We start from the raw sequence: 20,240 nt of genomic DNA on the forward strand, positions 1-20,240 counted from the left end.
TCCCTACTTTCTGTTCTGTCTTTGGACAATTACTAATCTGATGTCGAATCTCCTGGATTGATCCTTAATTCTTTTATCTGCCTTCTAGTACTTACCTCTTTTGGTTCTGGGAGATGTCCTCAACTTTATCATAAAAGTTTTCTTTTGAGTTTTTTCTCCCTCTCATATTTTAAATTTCTAAGAGCTCTTTTTAGTAAGTCAGGGTTTCTTTCCATAGCACTTTGTTTCTGTTTGATGAATGCAATATTTTTTCATCTCTCTGAAGATACTAATTATGATTATTCTAATGTACTCTTCTATTTCTACAATGTCTATTTCCTTTCACTTTTTTTCTGTATGTAGTACTATGTTCTATCATGTTGAAAGACATATCCTCAAATAGCTGGTTACCCTGGTTATATTCTTTGTACATAGTTAGGTCTTTCAGCTTTGATTTTTGGTGATATCCAGAAACAGTCAGTTTGGGGGAGCCTGAAAATGTCAATACTTATTAGGTCTTTTTATTATTAGAGTTTATCTATAAAGAACTCTGATTTTACATTTAGGAGATGTATAAGCCCAACACCAGTATATTGAAGAAGTAAGAGAAAAATCTGTAAGCATTCATTATTGAGAAATTATTAAAAACCGCTAGTGTTAGCTGTGCATGTAGGCCATGAGTCTCAAGTTGTCCAGAGAGTAACTTGTGTCTTCTAACAGGGTGACAAAGGAAGAGTCACCTATCAGTACAGGTGATAGTGATGGGGTAAAGGAATTTTGGGGGGTGCAACTTCCTTATGCAGGCTTTCAGTCAGTTCTGGTTTAGCTTCACCCTATACGTTCAAAGACCAGAGACTTTCTGAGGCTTGAAAGAGCTGGATTTTTATTCACTTTTGTCCCACAGCTTACATTGCTCATTTAAAAAAAAATTGTTATTTATAATTTTAAAGAAGCAATATATATTTATTATTAAAAGTGGTCAAATGCTTAAAGAAGAAAATAAGATCACTCAGAATTTTTCCAATCATAATCTATGCTAATATTTTATAGATTATGCCATATTTTCTTCTGCTCGGTTTTCTGTGACTTTTCCCCCCTTTTTTGTTTACAGAATCTGTATGTGTATGCTTTGATTTGTTTTGGTTGAACTTTTTATTTGTTTTAAAAATTAGGACCATGCTGTAAGTAGAATTTACATACTACTTAATTTAATGAGTATTAATTCATAGATTTATGACTTTAAATAACAGTGAAATTGTGAATGGCACATGTTTTATTTATCCTTACCCTAGTTGATTTAATTCTCCCTATGGTAGAGACTCAGTCTTGTGTAGGGGTGAAGAACATGCATCTGGGTTATCAGAAGGCCTAAGTCTGTATGCCATTCCTTTATATTATCCTTTTACAGATCCAATGAAGTTCCCTCTACACTTATTATAAGTACTTACTATAACTGATAATCAGTAGAAATTAAAGTCCAGAAATGGGGTGTTGGCAAATGCATTCCTTTTCATGGATCTAACAGCCCAAGAATATAGAACAGGAACCAGAGCCATAGGTAGTCTAAGCTAGAAACTTCGCCTTTTTGCCTAAGAGATTCTCATCCATAGATGATGTGGCCACCAATGCTGGGAGCAAGGCCCACTTTCTGTTCAGTGTTCCTTTCAATACTGAGACAGCTGGGCCAGGACTGGATTTGGGGGCCTCTTAGTGCTACTGCTAGTATTTAGCAGTATATTACCATTTTACTGTATCCCATAGCCTTGTCTCACCCTTTCTCCTTTTACCTCACCTACTCCCTCATCCCTATTCCTTCCTTAGGGGCTTTAGTAACATTTAGCCAGTGTCTTTTTCTGAAGTCCCAGGGACAGCACTGAACAATGAAGAGGGGGGATATTTTTGTTATTTATTATTTTGTTATTCTTCCCCCAAGCCTCCCTTTATTCCAATTCTAGCTACATAGTATCTTTCCTAAAGTCCCCAAATATTCTGCGGTGCAGATGATATTCTTCCTTATTACCAGTATTAGGAAAAGTTTCCTCCTATTTTTGTTACAGTATATGGTGTTTTAAAGGAAATCTGGAAGGGAAGCTAGATGTCTCTCCTCAAGTTAGTATCTTGGTTAAAAATCATTTGTCTTTTGCAAAGTTAACCTTCATAGCCCTTCTTATACTATGGGTGTTTCTAAAGTAAAGTGACATATATAAGGTGAAGCCTACCAAGTAACTGGTTCTTCCAGTGAGAAATTTTTCCAAGTATTCTATTCCTTTCTGTCTTCCTCCCCTATCCAAAAGAGAAGGTTCTCATAGCATGTGTATCATGTGTTATATGATCAAAATGCACTCATTACAGGATCATATTTTGCATTTTGAAGCCTCACTAAATATGGATCAGAAGACAGTGGCTCCTTTTTAAGGAAGTGAATACAACAATTAACAAGGTATTGAGAGTGGAGCAGCCAGTCTTTATATCTGAAATCATAGTATATCTATGCCTAGAACTAAAGATAAATCCATGTCAGTGGCTTGAGGGTGAATTTGCAGAGAAAGTAGACTGCTTAACCTAAACAAGGGTGCTCTTTCTGTATTATTCTGTTAACTTAAATCTTTCCCTCCCTTCGCACAAATTCCTAGGAGCCAAAGTCCATTTTCAGTAATTTTCTTTCTGCCACCCTTTTCTAGAACCATTTCCTACTTAGCCTCTCTCCCTTTCTTCCCTTTCACCACTACCCAAGCATGATGATAACAGCCATCATCTCTGAATAAGTAACTGTATCCTCAAACCCGAGAGTATCTGCTGCTCAAGTCCATGAACATGCAAACTAGACAGGGAAGGAAGCAGATTCCAAGACACCTGCATTTACGTGGGTCAGAGCTCCACAGTAGAGTACAGGACCTCAAATGGAATGAGTGGGCTGGGGAAAGGGGGATGTCAGGAACAAAAGAATGTCAAATTTGAGGAAATGACATTTAGGACCTTTTGAACTTTTCTGTAATTGTTCATATAAAAATGGTTCATGGTTTCACTGAAAGTTGTCCATTTCTGTTGATTAAATTATACAAAATACTACTGCTTTGTGTGAACTTATCTTTGGTCCTGGTTGTTGGGCAGCTAATCACACCCATGTATGTCATTGAAAATGTTTTGAATCTACTTTATATAATTTTAATCTGGTTATTTGATTATAACAGCCTTCCCACATCAATCACTACTACTACCAGTCTAGTCCAGGTTCTCATTATGTTTTGCCTTAGCTATAGCTATAATGTGTTACTGATTTCTTTGTTTCCTCTCTTACCCACTTATATTCTGTTCTCCACACCATAAACAAGGCAGTCTTTTTTACAAACATAAATCAGATCTCATCACACCCATGTTTAAAATAATCTTCCACAGATATTCCTTTGCACTTGGAATATATCCAGATCTTTTTCTTGTTCGTAAACCCTAACACAGGCTGGCCCCTTTTGATCTCTTTAGTCTCTTCTTATTTTTCTTCTCTCTCTGACTCACTACACTTCAATATTAGCCTTTTTTCTCTTCCTTGAGTTCAACAAATTTATTGTTGCCGTCAGGTCTTTGCTCTTGCTATTTCCTCTGCTTCTTTCCCCACTCTTCATAGAACTGGCTCCTCCACAGCCATTCAAGTCTCAGATCACACATCTCACATCTCACCTTTAGAATCGCCTTCCCCTGCCATCTAATGAATACCCACCTATCTCCCATCACTCTATTCCATTTGTTTTATTGTTTTTCCAACTCATTTGTCATGATTATCTTAATTAAGATAATTTATTTTTCTGCCTCTTCCCCCCCAAATGTAAGTTCTTAAATGTCTTGTTTCCTGCTAGATTCTCAAAACCTGTCAAAGTTCTGGAACACATGGCAGGTGCTTAATACTGAGTGGATGAACAATGGCTCCTTTTTATGCTGATACAATCCTCTTAGTTGTTTCTCTTGTACCACAGCTGATGAAAACTTTTTTTTTTCCTTTCATAATTAAACATTGTTCCTAGATTGAAATTATTAGTAGTGACTTCTTCTAAATGTATTGACAATATGGTTATTGTTATTATCTGGAAATGAATTTCAACATATTCACATATATGCCATGTATCATAATCATTTCAGGTCAATAGAAATGCAGTACACCTACAATGTGTTAGACAGTTAAAGTCCCAAAACTGCTTTTTCTAGACCATAAGATACATTACTACCCACTACACTCAAATATATGATGTAGTGGCCTGTTTTTTTAGATGAAAGACCCAGGAAAGAAGACTTGCTATCCTCCCAAGTGGCAACTAATCGTTTTATTCCACTTTTTAAGAGCCTACCTTACAACAATGCACTTTAATTTTCTATCTTCTCCTGTGTGACATCCACATTACTGAGGTATTTTATTGGCTATCATCATCTTTTAGAGTCCCTTGTTCTGAAAGTCTATAACTACATGATTCCTTTTCTCATTTCATGAAGACTTTTTAAAGGAATTATAATCTGCCTTGAGGTTCCTTCTTTATCATTTCCACACTGTAGGCCCAAGAATCATAGAATCTTGTTAGATAGTATTTTCTCAGGCTGAATCAGGGGAAACTATAACCACCCCAAGCCTTGTCTTCTGGAAAGTTACTGTACATCCTCTAATGGAAAAGTACAGCAGATCTCTTTTATAGACATAGAGCTAGCATACTCAAAGTTCCTGAAAGCCTGTGAAAATGTACAGTACCCCTAGCCCAACACTCCAGTTTGCCATACCCACTTAATGTACTTTATTGCCTAACTAGCTAAAGGAGAATGATTGTTTGTTATATAATTGTATTTATATATTCTGGAAATCATATTCAAACTGAAATATCAGCTTATGGTGTTCTTTTACTTTCCATGGATTAAATGGAGACATAATCCCCTTGTAGTTACAGTAGAGTGACTGTTGAGTTTGTAATTAAATCTTTAAATCTTGTTTTTGCTCAGGTTATCTTCTGAACTTTTCTGATGAACTAGTCAGCCTAAGTAATCCTGAATTGACCATCTGTTTTCTGCCCCCTTCTTATTATTGTATGTATTTAATAGTTGAAGAGATAAAAAGAAAAGAACCCTGTGGATTTGTGTTTTGCATATGCTGTATTTTTATAGCATCTCTTCTTCCAGGCTCAGGAAAACAATGGTGTGAATCTGTATTAACTACCCCATCCCCATGTTTCTCCTTCAAGTTACCAAATTTATCCTTCCTGGAGAGCAGAATTATGGCTAGAGATACATCATTTTAACATTGCTATTGATTTTACTGACAAACTGTTAGTCTAATTATATCAAAATTTGATGTTGGATGTATATTCATATTATCCCAGAGAACAGGTGGATATTTCTTCAGTGTCTTATGGAAGACCTCCATTTCCATGTTGTTGTTTTTTTTACAAACAGTAGGGGGAAAGTGGCCCACTATCATGGGAATTTGCCCAGTGGCACTCCAGGAATTATCCCTCTCTAGATACTATGTACAAGAAAAATAGTGACTCTGGATAATCCTTATGTCTTGAGATTTCATGTTCCATTATGTTTTAAGTTTAAAATACTGTTATAAAGCCTGCATTTTCAAAGAACACTTAGATGTGTGTGATTTAACAATATTTTTGTTTATATTACAATTTATCATCAACCTTGATAAACTAGGTAACTGATAAATGGAAAGTGAGACATTGTTTGAAATGTATCCTTTTAATGATAACTGTGGTTTAAGTATTGATAGAGTACTGGAAAGTAAATTACAACTTTCTGTATGAAAGTATTAATGCTAACAGTTGAAGCATATTTACATTTCTAGAGCCTTTCTTTGAACCCTAAGTATTTTATAGATATTGTCCAATCCTAGAAAATTCCCTGTATATGTGGTATCCCCTTTTTGGGAGGGGGGGGTATTAATGCTCACACTGCTTAAATGAGTTGTCCAAGGTCACTCAGTGAGTTGTTGCTGAAGCCAGAAATAGAATCCAAGTCTCCTGACTTCTAGTTCAGCTCTCTATCCTCGATATAGTTTTCTATCTTCTATATACCCCTGCTGCCTCTCAGGGGAAAAGAAGTTAATCTTCCAGCTATTAATAGCCACCAAATTGGTGGTAGCAGCACAGTGGAGAAAAGTAACTGTCTTTACACTGCAGCATTAGTATAAAAATATCTGGTAATGGAAAATTTGACAAATGTCATGTTAAAGGGAGTGGAAAATTATTTTAAGATCTGGATCTCATTTATCTAGTTCTCAGAAAAGTAAAATTCCTTAGTAGAACAGGGATCATATTTTTCTTCCTGTTTTTCAGTTGTCTTTCCTAGAGGGTAATTGTCAACCTAGCCATAGTAGAGCCTATCATGAACTAACATAATAATAATAATGCATGTTCTGTTGGTGATTGTTATTAAGTGTATTTTCTAACTTGGTTGAGAGTTTGAATTGCTTTATTGAAATATATAACAATGATTCAGGTTTCAGTGTTATTTAAGTTAGTATTATATCATAAAGCAAATCTAACATCAATTGGGAATTCTATTGCATGATTTAAAAACATAGGCAGAAATATACATTGTAGTTTCTTTCCTGGAAAGTACACTTGAAGCAAAGTTACTTCATGTCAGGCACCTGAAGTCACCATGAATGAAACAGGCAAAACATAAAAAGTTAACTAAGAAATACAAGATTAGCGTACTCGAGTTGATGAAGTTTATTGTTAATGTATGCAATCATTGCTTTATATATTTTTAAAAAATGTTTGAGAGGCAAATATTTAAGCATGTCTAGATTGTGGGAATAAGTTTAAACAAGACAATTTGTCTCTTAATTTTGGACCAAGAAAAGAATTTCCTACTGACGATCTCTAGATATCATGTTTATGTTAAAGTCACTAGAAGTTTTTAATCAGAAGAATGACATGATCAGAATTACGTCTTAATTTTAAGTGTAGGAGAGCTAGGATTGGTGGAAGTTGGAAAATGCGAGGAAATGGTAAAAATTTGTTATTTGGACCCACGTGACTGAAAAAGTAGTGGCAAGGGGATAATTACAAATAAGAGTGTATTTCTTTAGGGAAATATATACATTTACTAGATGAAGGGAGATAAAGTGACATGTTGAAGAGGTAGTAGGGAAATCATTTTGAAAAGCTTCAGAAGTTGTAGGATAGGGCTAAGAAAAGTTCGTTAAACTTGGTGACCTCTTGACATTTGGGAGACTAACTTGTACAGAGTGATGAGGTTCATGCAAGAGTACTCTGACCTCTTCAACTTATGTTCATTTATCTTAAGGTATTAATCTAATTTCTGAAAAATCTATGAATTGGGTATGGCATAGGAAACAATCAGAATGCTTAATTAACCACCGTACCTGAGATCATAACAGATTTCATTTATTCATCCACCTAGAATTTTATTGGTCATTGCCATTCCTGTTAATTTAGACTAGACTTCCACTCAATTAACAAATAACTGGTGATGTTTTTAATAGAATAAGTTACTAATCTCTGTTCCTGTGGTTGTTGAATACGTTTTTCTTATCTGAAATCTAAAACATAAAAGCCTCAATTTTGCTATATCTACAAATTAGTATTGATATTAGCCATTTATTATTTCTGTTCTAGAATATCTTTATAATGAGCTCATTAATGTTATTTGAAATTATTATCAATAATCTATGTTTTTGTTTTTCTTTCCAGCTTTCTTTTAAATTTTCATCAGTTGACAGAAAATGTACTTTATTATTTATTATTATTTATTATTGTTGTTGTTGTTGTTGTTGTTGAACTCATAGGGTTATTGGAAAACTAGGTGCCATTATTGAGATTCTTTTTAACTTTATTGAATAGGCACATCTCCAGGTGAATCTAATCTACTTAAAATTCCTCCACAAAAAAGAACCCGAAGAAAGCTCATGCCTTCTCCCTTGAAAGCAAAACATCCCCAGAAGTCTGCACTGTCTGAAAGTTTGCAGCTCAATGATTCTCTCAGCAAAGAACTTCAACCTATTGTGTATACACCAGAAGACTATAGAAAAACATCTCAAAATTCATCTGTAGTAACTTTATTAAAACCATCATCACATACTACAGGTTTTCAGACCATCAGCTCAAGTGTAAACAGTGATAATTCTCTGAAAATGTTATGTGAAGTAGATACTCCTCTCAGCAGGAGAAAAGAATATAGACAAGAAGATTTGGACTCTACATTTACTATATGTGAAGGCACCAGGAGCTTGAAGAGTAAATTACCTGAACAAGAACCACTGTCAAACGATAACATTTTACAAAGGTACAAAAAGAGTTATTTGCCAAGTCTTCATTTGTTTTTGTTCTTGTTTTGTTATTTACATAGCCTTTAAACCATAGCTTCCTTTTTCTTCTTTAGTTATATTTAAGGTCTATTTCATGAGTTAAGCATGCAATCTTGATTACAAAAGTCAGTGTTTTACCTTCATTTAATCTTGTCTTTCTAAATATTAATCCACTAACACAGTATTTTAAAGCCTTTAATTTGATATCTTAGTTGATTGACCCTCAGTAGGCTAGAAGAAACCTTAAGATATATTTAGTTGTTCTATATACTCCAAAGTTAGATAATATAAGCCATCATCGGAGTATTACTACGTTTATTATTGTTTATTAATACGTTCACTAAAGGAAATCTCACATTTTTTTATTGACGTTTAGCAAATCCCAACTTACCCTGAATCATCATATTTCCAATGTATGGTTGACTACATGTCATCCAAGCAAACATCCTTCTCATTTTGTCTCACTTCTCCTTTCATATCCTGTACACTTCATCTGTATAGTAACAGGTATTCCAAATATGAGAAGAATGATACCTTCACCTTTCTATGCTATTGGGATGCAGAAATCTCTTTTGAGAGCAACTCTTTTTATGATATAAAAAAGAGAAAAGAAAACCCCAGGGCAAGTAAGAGAGGATCTAGAATAATACTTTTCTTTATATATTCATATGAAATGGTATTCTAATTATGAAAGTGTATGCCCCCTTTTTCTCCATAATACAAATCAAAATTATTCTTTTTATTTTTTATTATCTAATATACAGGCTTGCCTCTTCATTCTCAACTAAACGTCCTCTACCTATACCAAGCATAGTACCATCCTACATGGCAATGACTGTTACTGCCAAAAGGAAACGAAAGTTCACAAGGTACAATTAACCATAAACGGTGCTTACATAAGATCCTCTTTACACTTTGTTTCCTATAGCTCCTTTTTATTTCTTGTATGAAACTGTGAATTCATGTTTAAATGTACATATAATTAATTGCTCTGAATGCAGCACTGGATTTATATTATCAAAGGGAGATCTCGATAAAGTCCAAGTATTTTACTTGATAGTTACATAAAGTATTCTCTATCTCAGATTATAAAAAATAAATTGAAAAGTCGTCTGGCCTCCAAAAATGTCATATAATTTTAACTTTTCTTCTGGTGACAACTTTTACTCATTTGGTATTTTTCTTTTTATACATTAATGAATTTCTTCAGTCCTAAAATTGTTTTACTTTAATGGATTTTGACATATGACTAAAATGTAATGAGTGAAGAGACTTATGTTTCTGGCTTTGACAATATAGCTTATATGAGACCAAGCCACCTATCAAAAACAGTTACAAAACGTGATAAATACAACCAACAGCTGCTTTCAAGGCGCTGGAGACCAACCAAGACAACCAGGACCTGAAGGTCTAAGATCCAGAGGAAAGGAAAACAAGCTGTAGAGAGCCAAACTTTCTTTGCCTCATTTTCCATTTAGTATTTGCCAACTCATGGCATCAAGTATAGAACCCAAGCACAAAATGGAAGCCTGCAGCTATCAGCAGTCTCACCGAGTTGGGAAAACAAAATAATTCTGTCTGTAGCTTTTGCCCTTAAGATATTTGCCACAGTCTGAACTCTGGTATAAGAGGCCAAGAAACAAAGCAAAGAAGCTAAAATATTAAGCAGAATTTTAACATTCTCATAGGGCTAGGATACAAAAACTGTTCAGGGATTATTGAGAAGAAAAGATGCTGTTGAACCCCCAGGATTTTATTTGAGACCCTTGAAGGCCTGTGCTCTAGTAGTAGGGCAAACCAGAAATAAACCAGTCCTTGAAAGCCTGAAAAAGACCTCAGATTAAGTCAAGTCGCTTTTGGATCAAGGTGATCTATCTCTGTTCTGCCTGCTAGCCAGAAGAAAATTAAATCACTTCTGGAGAAATATAACAACTAGAACATCTACAGTTTTGGGGTCTTTTTACGTGTTTAGCACGTAAGCAAAAATTACCAAGTATGTCAGTAGACAGAACCAAATGACTAAAAACCCATATCCATAAGTGATTCAGATAGTTAAAGTATCAAGTAGGGACTTTAAAAATTCAACTGTGATTAAGTTCAACAAAATAGTGACAATTTCCCAAAGAATTGAATTGTATTAAAATGAATCAAATGAATATTCTAGAACTGAAAAATTAGAATCTACTGAAATTAAGAATAAATAAATATTTAATAGATTAGATACAGCAGAAGAGAGTTTAGTGAACTGGAAGATAGGTTGACAGAAAAATATCTAAACCAATGTACAGAGGGATAAGACAGAAAATATGGAGAAGAGTAAAAAAAGATATATAGGACCCAGAAAGGTCTAGCATGTACATATTTTGAGTCCCAGAAAGAATGAGAAAAAGAATGAGGGAAAACAGTGTTTGAGGAGAGGCTGGCTAATAATTTTCCAAAACTGACAGAAGGTAACTAATCACAGATTTGAGAAGTTCTGCAGACTACAAGCAACATTAATACACAGAGAAACATACCTAGGTACATGGCAATAAAGCAGCTAAAAATCTAAGACAAGGAAGAATCTTAAATATAGTGAGTTATATGATATGAAGTCCATTATATAGTCTTTACATGCCACAACACTGAATGCAATGACAAGACATAGTGAGTGGTTATATTGTAAAATGGCTCTGACTTGCTTTAACTCTTTTTCTTTGACATGTGATTATGGGGAAAAGAGTACCAGATCCTAAGATAGAATAACTCTTATTATAAGTTCCCTATTTTTCACCATGAACCTGTTCTCCCCTGGGCTAGTCTAAACAAATTTACAAATAGTCTACTTGTACCACATAGAGGATTATCAGGTGCATTTAGGATCTGTCATTTTCCTCCAAAGTACAGCAAAGTCTTGGAATGTAGATTTAAAATTAATAGACTGATTTTTTTCGGAATACCTCTAACTAATTCCATGACATTTAAAAGTCTGTATTTTGCTATGGCACAAATTTAAATGATGCAATTTGTCTGACTCATGTATGGGTATCAGTCACTTAATGAGTGACCGTAGATAACCATCACCATCTTAACACTAATTTTCATTGGGTGGATTGTGTTATTCTTTCATTAATTAGTGTTGGTGACTTTTCTGGTTCTTCACAATTCTGTTGTGTTAACTAAGGTGTAGCAAAATCTTATAGCTAATAGCAATTTAAAATGTACACATAATCATTATAAAAATCAAATGCTTTTTAAGAAATGTCTAGGTATGTAAATTGTATATTCAGAGTGGTTTTAGATGAATTAAAGAATTAAATGAATTAAAGAGCTTCCACATGACCAACTAATATTGTGAAATAATATTAAAGGACATATAAAGAAAGTAAGATTTCTCACAGCCTATTAATTGCTCTATTACATTCCCTCTGGTACCAATAATTAGATCCTGCCATTAACTAAGGTTAAAAGAGATTAATGCTAGAAGTGTACATAATTACTTTTTTTTTTAATCTTCCTTTTCCCCAATTAAACCTACATGACTTTGAGAGTAATAAACTCTGGTATTTTCCACTTGGCACCTTTATGTACATATTTAGGGGTGTATGTGTGTGTGTGTATTCTAATACTTTTTTTTTAGAAGGGAAGTCTCCGTGTGTATCATTATTTTATTTAGTTTGTATCAGTTTTTCTCTCTGAAAAAAAATTTGGAATCCAAAAGCACTGGTTATTCTAAAAACCTACAGAACTCAATTTTTTAGTTACTACTTAAATTGAGAATATTAATTTTTTAATAATATTAATTTTAATAATTTTTATTCATTTAATATCACTGTAACATACTATTTTAAATCATCCTACCAAATATATAAATATAATATATATGTAAAGTTTTATTTATAAATTATATTAATCAAAGTTTTGGGGGGTTGTTTGCTCTGTGTATTTAGTTAGTTGGTTTTTGTTTATTTCATAATCTTTCATAGCACCCAGAAATGGGTCTCAGGCTTGTCACACATTTTTGGTTTGTTTTGAAAGACATTTAAAGCTTCCAACTAGAAATTATCTCAACTAAAAGAATATGAGATGCAAATGTTAATTAAGCAAAAACATATTATTTATATAAGGGAACAAAAGGTTAAATCTTAACTTTCATTAATAGTTATAGAAATATAATTTGGCACATAACTAGAGAAGTCTTTAAATTTCTTCTTAATATAGTCTTTAACATAATTTGAATTTTCACTCATACCAATTTTAAGTCTTTATGATCCAACATAAATCTAAAATAAATTTATAACATGAGTGTTAAACATTTCACCAGTGGATTATCTTATCTAAATCCTAAAAAATGTTTGCATGTATTTTATATATATATAAATATACAATTTATTTTATTAGGCTTTTTTTTCATTCCTAGAAACATGAAGTTTCTTTCAGATAGATTTATTCAAAAGCCTAATTTTCAAGTAAAAAACAATTTATTAGTAAACACTGATGTTCTAGAACTAACTAAAGTAAAAATCATTCCATAAAATAATAAAAATAATTTAAATATATATTGTTGGGAAAACCAACACCTATCAAAAGTAACTAATGACAATGATCTGTATATTTAAAGAAAAATCACCAAATGACCAAAAAAGAATTTTTGCCTTAGCTGGTATATATGTTATCCAAAAAGGGTGTTTAGTATCCAAAACAGAATTATTGTAAGTTAGTTTAGCACCATTTAAGAATAGAGATTTTCTACAACTGAATTTCCTTGCTTTCATAATACTAGTACTTTTTTGTTACCATTTTAGGTATATATCATTTATATTCTTGAACAGAGTAGGTAAAATTACTTCTTGTTACACCTAATCATTTTTCTTACAGGCCCTAGAAAAATAAGGAAAATGGTGAAAAATAGGGAGGTACATAGGTTGAATTATTTTTGCCAGCATTCATTATGCTCTGCCTAATTTTTTTTTTGCTATCATATTAAATTGTCATTTTCAACCTCTTTGGATAACCATAGAACGAATTCATCTTCTCTGTATTCCACAAACAAACCCACATCAGTTTACCATGTGGTTGGTTACCATAAGAGCTAATTGTTGCCATGAAAGGGAACCCTCCAAGTGTTAATGCAAGGACAATCAAATTAGTGTCAACCTGTAAAATGGTATATGATATCTTTTTTAATCAGAAACTCCTTAAAATTAGATTATTTCAATCAGTATGGTGAGGGGATGCTCACTCTTCCCAACCCTACCTGTTAAAACTTGATCCTCTTTGGGTTAAGAAGGATTGGACTGTTATTTTTCAGGGCCCAGATCAAAGTCATCTCATCCACAAAATCTTTCAGTTGTTTTTTTGGTTTTTTTGTTTCTCTACTTTTAGAATCAGGAACCTATAGTTTGAAAACCTAGAACATTGTGTTTTACTTTACATTATATTATTTTGTGTATTTGTCTTATTTATTCATTATGTAAGTTTTCAGAACAGGGGTTATTACTACCTAACTTATTTGTATATCTTATAACATGAGACCATAGTAGTAGGTGTTTAGTAGTAATATGTCAACTGGAATTGAGTTGGAAATTTGACCCTTTAGTATATGAGATTAATATAATTTTTTAAGATAAAACAAATGAAAATAGGTCATTCTTTCCATTTCATTTTCTATAATTGTAGTAATCAGAGAAAGATTCTAAGCCTATTACCATGCTTTGATTTGAAAACAAGGTTTCCAAACAATCTCACTTGTTTAGATTCTCCAGATTAAGGTTCTCACTCCAAAGTTATAATATGAGCTTAGTTTTTCACCTCTTGCAAGATGCTCTTTATCTCTACACTTTGGATAATAGTGTTGGCTTATATTCTAGCAGAGCACCCTGAAAATGTTTTGTTGCTGAATTGCTACATATATCTACAATCATAATCTCCAATTTGAATAAATATCATTAAAATCACAACAAATTTCCCTATGGGCCAAAACTGTATTTTAGTACCTCCAATTACTTTTATGGGATTTTGTAACTTAACTTATTTTATTATTTCACTTTCTTTTTAATCTTTATTGCATATAGAATATGTAGTAAAACTTACCAAATAATGGGAAAAAAAGAACTTACAAAAAATCCTTTACTAAAATAAAAAGGTTTTCCTTATAGTTCTGCATCAAATACTTCATTAACTGGCGAGGTAAATTCTGGATTTGCCAAACGCATTCGACAAGATAATGCAAGTGAAAAGGATTTACAAGAAAACAGACCAACAATGGGTATGTCTCAGCTCTTAATTTGATATCTAATAATATGATTACCAAACATATGTATACTACTTTACATTTTCTTACAGTGTTTTCATTAGAATCTCCTTTTATCCTTTCATCACATTTATTAGATGTTAAGTGTGATTATCCATGTTACAGATAAGAAGAGTTAAGACCCAAAATAGACGGGCACCTGGGTGGCTCAGTCGTTAAGCATCTGCTTTCTGCTCGGGTTGTGGTCCCAGGGCCCTGGGAGTGGGAGGCCTGGTTCTCCTCTGCCATTCCCCCTGCTTGTGTTCCCTGTCTCGCTGTCTCTCTCTCTCTGTCTGTCAAATAAATAAATAAAATCTTAAAAAAAAAGACACAAAACAGAAAATACCTGAGATCACACATATGGTTCATGGTGGAGCCAGACCTGTAACTTTACATTCTGTATCCTTTTTGTTGTCCATATTGCCTCATACTGCAGAAGAATTCATAAATAATTTAATAATTGAAATAATTAGCTAAATATATTATTTAATAGGTTAATGATAACTATATTTTACAGATAAATTTTATCTACTTGAAATTTTCCTCTTATTATTTTTAATAATTTGCCCTCTGACTCATTTGTACAATTATGGCCAGGCTTCAGCCTGTACCTAGTTAGAGTCATATTGTAACTCCTATTATCAAGTTGAAAAAGATGCCGATGGAGATGACTACATCCTCTCAATTGCAAATGGCGGTGACATGACTCTATAGTAACAAAAACACATCTTTAGTGAAGTTAGAGGTATACAGCACAAACCAGTTTCTGGGCTTTGGTGTTCAGACCTCTGTTTCTCTGACACTATAATTCCTAAGACTTCATTTAAGAAATATTTATTTACTATGCACTGATATGTGCTAGTCTCTGTGACAGATAGCAAGATCATTAAGACCCAGTTTGTTTTCTTCCCTAAAGGAAATTGTAATTACAGCACTTGGAATTTAAAGGGGTTTCATGAATTAATGAGTGTTTCTAAGAATAACATGAAAAAACTATTGCTATTGTTTCTGTCAATGCTCTTTCATTAGCGTAATATAAAATTTCTCAATAGCTTTGCCGAACTGTGTTGATAAATCCTTACTTCTCGTGGTAGCCAGTGGCATCCTTAAGTTCAGTGGAAATGCCTTTTGTGCAGATTTTTAAAATCAAATAAAAATGTCCTGAAACATAAAATTTACTATGATTATTTTGTTTAGCACCCCAAAGTTAGTAATGTTTTAACAGTGTGTATGTGTAGTTGGTATGGCTATGTACTGCCCCATTGGTCTCCTGAAAAAATCCTCCACTAAACCATAATTGTACAACCAAATAATAAATTTATGATACTTCTCAAATAGAGATTTGGTTTTTCTAACATGCATATTTTCTAAGAATGGTGTAAAGTGCATCAAATATCTCATATATAAAGAGAGATGAATAAAATAATTCTACATAGAAAGAAGTAGGAGTTGATACTAAACTGCAATACTTGCCAAAGGACAAAGAAGAGCTAAAGCTACTTTAAAAGATTATGTATTGTTAAGGATAATAGAGCACCTAGAAAGAGGTATTAGTTTAAGGGAAGGAAACAGTTGATGTATATTAGGATATTCAAGTGAAAATGCCTATATATGCAAGAGGAATTACTAGAAAAAGTAGGAGAGAACTGAGACTGTCTTTCTTAGAATATGTTCAACTGAGTTCTCCAACTAACAGTGTATAAATAAAAAAACAAAAGAACATCAGTGGGAAAGAAGGTAGCTGCTATTTACTAAGAAATAAGAATACTCTCAAGAAAGTATGTGGCCCTAAAACTAAAATCTAATGTGACAAGAAAATGGATAACAGACGAGACTGAGCCATAAAGAAGTCAGTGGCACCTGTTTTAACAACACTTGATTGAGCAGACAATCCTTGTGAAGCCTGAAGAAGAACCAGAGGAATGGACATTTGAGAGGTGGCAGTAAAAGAAGTAAGAAATAAGAAAAGTAAAAGAAATAAGGATTAGCACTTAAGGAAGTACTAGATGCAAGTTATACTCCTAAAAATAGGGAAAATATGAAAGTTTAGAAGCCTTAGGGAAGTAATCTGTAAAATGAGGAAAAAAGTGATGATGCAAAAAAGAAAGAGAACAGTGCTAGTAGAATAGTCTTCGTTAGTTCAAAGGAACTAAAATTAAATGTAATAGTTTATTCAGTGATGTTATTTGATACCTGCCAGGGTGGGGGTGGGGTGTAAACATGTGCACACTAAAAACTCAGTAGGGAATATGAAGAAATGAATTTCTACTTTTAAACCAATGTTATTAATATTTCTTTCGTGTTATATTTTAAATCATGTTAATTAACAACTATGAATTTCAAGAATAAATTTTTCTTCTTATGGATATAATTTTAACAAATTTTTATAACTTGAATGAATAGTGAGAATTCTTTTTGAATACTTTTACCATATTTATATGTCTTTTTATTTCTTCTCTAGACTATAAAAGAAACATCCATAAAGTAAAGCCAAACATGGTTAGAAAATTTGGAAGAAGTATTTCAAAAGGAAGTCTAAGATAAGTCACTTCAAAATCAAGGAAAATGGAATCGACAAGTCTCCTTTCAAAAGGATTTGTTGCCAGTGCCCTTTCAGAAACTTATTTAAAACCTTTAACAGAAGACCATCTTAAACCTAAGTTTACCCAAATACCTTCAGCAAGCAGAAAATAAAATTCTTTGTTTCGTTCTTTTGTCTTCTAAGCAAATATTAAATTTCAACAGAAAAGGTTACGTTTTAATAAAGTTACTAAAATATTTGTTACCCTTTATAATCCGTAAGTAGGCTTGGTGGCACGTCAGTTTTGCTATGCTACAAATTGATTAGGACATTTTAGAAAATAGTGAGTTAAATTATCCTTATTGTTTTTTTTTTTTAAACAAAGAATTTAGAAGTAATAAAATTATGGCCCAGGATCTATTTGGTCGCACATTATTTTAATCATATATATAGGACTTTATTTTCCAAAAATACTTTGATGTACAAATGTACATATACGTGCCCACAAAGTTGTAAAGATTATTTAAGTAGTCTTCATGGATAAAATACTAATATTGTTCCTTGCTACTCAGTATATTAAAGATAAAGATTTTACAGTGTTTGCTTTTCTGTCTTGTTAGTACCCCTTACACACTTTCAACTGTTATTTTATATAAAATGTGAATTTTATAGATTTGTGTTTCAGATTAGATCAGGATATATGGCACTAGAACCAAGTCTGAAAATGATCCATGTATTCCTACTGATAAAGTTTTAATCATTCCTTCTCCTATAGGAAGTATACAGAGCTGCAATGAGATCATATTGTTCACCTGCCTTGTTTGACCTGTTCTTCTTCTGAATGCAATAAATATTTGATTAAACACACTTTGAATTTTATGTGGCCTGGGAACTATTCCACTTAAGCAAACAACCACTTAACAACCTAAACAGTTGAAACAACCTAAAAAGTTGGAACATTTTAGACCTTTTAATTTAGTCATGTCTCTCAACTTAAAATCTGGTTGAGAGATTATGAGATGCAATAATGGTCTTTGAGGTTCCTTCTCAGTCTGGTAGTTCCATGTTTATAGATGTGCACACAGAATCTGTCATAGGGAGAGCCACCATACACAATTTCCTTGGGATCCCTTTGTCATTAAGCCATTGGCTTAATGTTGTCTGTTTTTTTTTCTTTTTTTTTTAAATATAAATTCAATTAATATATAATATATTTTTTATTTCAGGGGTATAGGTCTGTGATTCATCAGTCTTACATAATACGCAGTGATCATAACAATACATACCCTCCCCAATGTCTATCAGCTAGTTACCTCATCCCCCAACTCCCCTCCCCTCCAGCAACCTCAGTTTGTGGAATTTAAGAAAGAAAGCAGAGGATCATAGGGGAAGAGAGGAAAAAATGAAACAAGAGGAAACCAGAGAGGGAGAAAAACCATGACTCTTAATCTTAGGAAACAAGCTGTGTTGCATGTTTAACACTTTCACCTGTTTTTCCTTTCTATCTGTTTTAGGAAATTATGTGTTTCAAAAGATATTCTTGTACCAGGTACTGATGAATCAGGCTAACAAGATTCAGTGACCATACCTCATGGTCTGCCTCATACCATGAAGTGTGAGTGATTTTTTTCTCCCCTTCTTCCACCCTCCTCCCCTCTGTCAACCACCAGTTTGTTCTCTGTATTTACGGGTCTGTTTCTGCTTTGTTTGTTCTTAAGATTCTGCTTTATTTTGTTCTTGAGATTCCACATACAAACAAAATCATGTGGTATTCACTTTTCTTTGTCTGACTTACTGCACTTGCCATAATACCCTCAAGGTCCATCCACATTGAGTTGAGATGGCAAGATCTCCTTTTTTATGGCTGAGTCTGAGTGAGTGATTTTCTCACATGCCATTTTTATAAGCTAGCCATTTTGCCTTCTGTAATAATAATGCATTTGTAATGTATCCATGTTAAGGAGAAAGTAAGGGGAAAATAAAATGTGGGGAAATAAAACTGTTGAATATATGAATAAAGATAAAATATATGTATTTAAACTAGAACAATGCTATTCAATAAGTCACCATAAAACAGTTTTTAAGTGAACTTTATTCATGTAAAAAGTAGACTAAGCATAAATATATAGCTAGTGAATTTTCATCAAATGAGCACATCCATGTAACCAGAACTCCAATCAAGGAAGAGAAAATTATCTGTATCCCAGAAGCATCCCTTGTGTCCCACTCCCTCTCCCTTCTAGGGGTAACCACTATTCTAACACCATAGATTGACTTTAACTAAAAGTTTATATTTTTATTTAAAAATAATGTTTGAGAAAGTGGCAAGAGCTATAAGGAATAAAAATGTGCTCCCTCCTTATTCTCTACCAGTATCATTCCACTTGTAACCACTGCTGATAATTTAGGTGTCCTGACACCTGACACATTTTACTCATATAGCAACTTGTATACTTGGTTTTTTTTTACAAAAATTGTATCATACTATTTATACTGTTTTGCAATTGGCTCTTTACTCACATTTGAAAGCAGCATGGGCACCTTTGTAAAATTTTTAAGTGTGAATTTCTTTTTTTTTTTTTTTTTAAGATTTTATTTATTTATTTATTTGAGGGAGAGAGAGCATGAGAGGGGGAAGGTCAGAGGGAGAAGCAGACTCCCTGCTGAGCAGGGAGCCTGATGTGGGACTTGATCTCTGGACTCCAGGATCATGAGCTGAGCTGAAGGCAGTTGCTCATCCAACTCAGCCACCCAGATACCCTTAAGTGTCAATTTCGTAAGTACTACTATCACAAATTGATTGCTTTTAGTAAGGACTGACAACTAATAAATTTTATGTGGGAAATTAGATCACTGATCAGAGAGGAACCTCAAGGACGTTCCATGTCTTTTCACTAACACTGAACACCGTTTCTGAGAATAGGTTTCTGAGTACTCGGTATTATTTGTATATCATAGTGTCCAGAGTATGGTCCACACAACATGACTCACCTGGGATATTCTGCCAAGAAAAGGGCATCAGGTCCAAGAAAGTAATAGTTGTAATATGTCTTTAATCAGTGTTCTTGATTAATAATTGCTGTAAAGTTAACAGGATTAAAGAATAGAGTTAAATGGTAGGGATTTAAACTCTTAAAAAAGGTATTGACTAGTTT

The 20,240-nt window shown here is 33.2% G+C and overlaps 1 protein-coding gene across 3 annotated transcripts in view; it reads left to right on the forward strand.

The window, feature by feature from the left end:
• Positions 1-17,945, forward strand: part of KIF18A (kinesin family member 18A) — an 86,148-nt gene extending 68,203 nt beyond the window's left edge. For all 3 annotated transcript variants that reach the window (XM_080817602.1, XM_080817601.1, XM_080817600.1), the window contains 4 exons: positions 7,830-8,271; positions 9,058-9,162; positions 14,431-14,540; positions 17,026-17,945. In XM_080817602.1, coding sequence (XP_080673728.1) covers positions 7,830-8,271; positions 9,058-9,162; positions 14,431-14,540; positions 17,026-17,108 — 740 coding nt within the window. In that variant the 3' untranslated portion in view covers positions 17,109-17,945. The remainder of the gene's footprint in view (positions 1-7,829; positions 8,272-9,057; positions 9,163-14,430; positions 14,541-17,025) is intronic.
• Positions 17,946-20,240: the final 2,295 nt, after the last annotated feature.

This window comes from Martes martes, assembly GCF_963455335.1.
Source record: "Martes martes genome assembly, chromosome: 10".
In the NCBI taxonomy this organism is placed as follows: Eukaryota; Metazoa; Chordata; class Mammalia; order Carnivora; family Mustelidae; genus Martes; species Martes martes.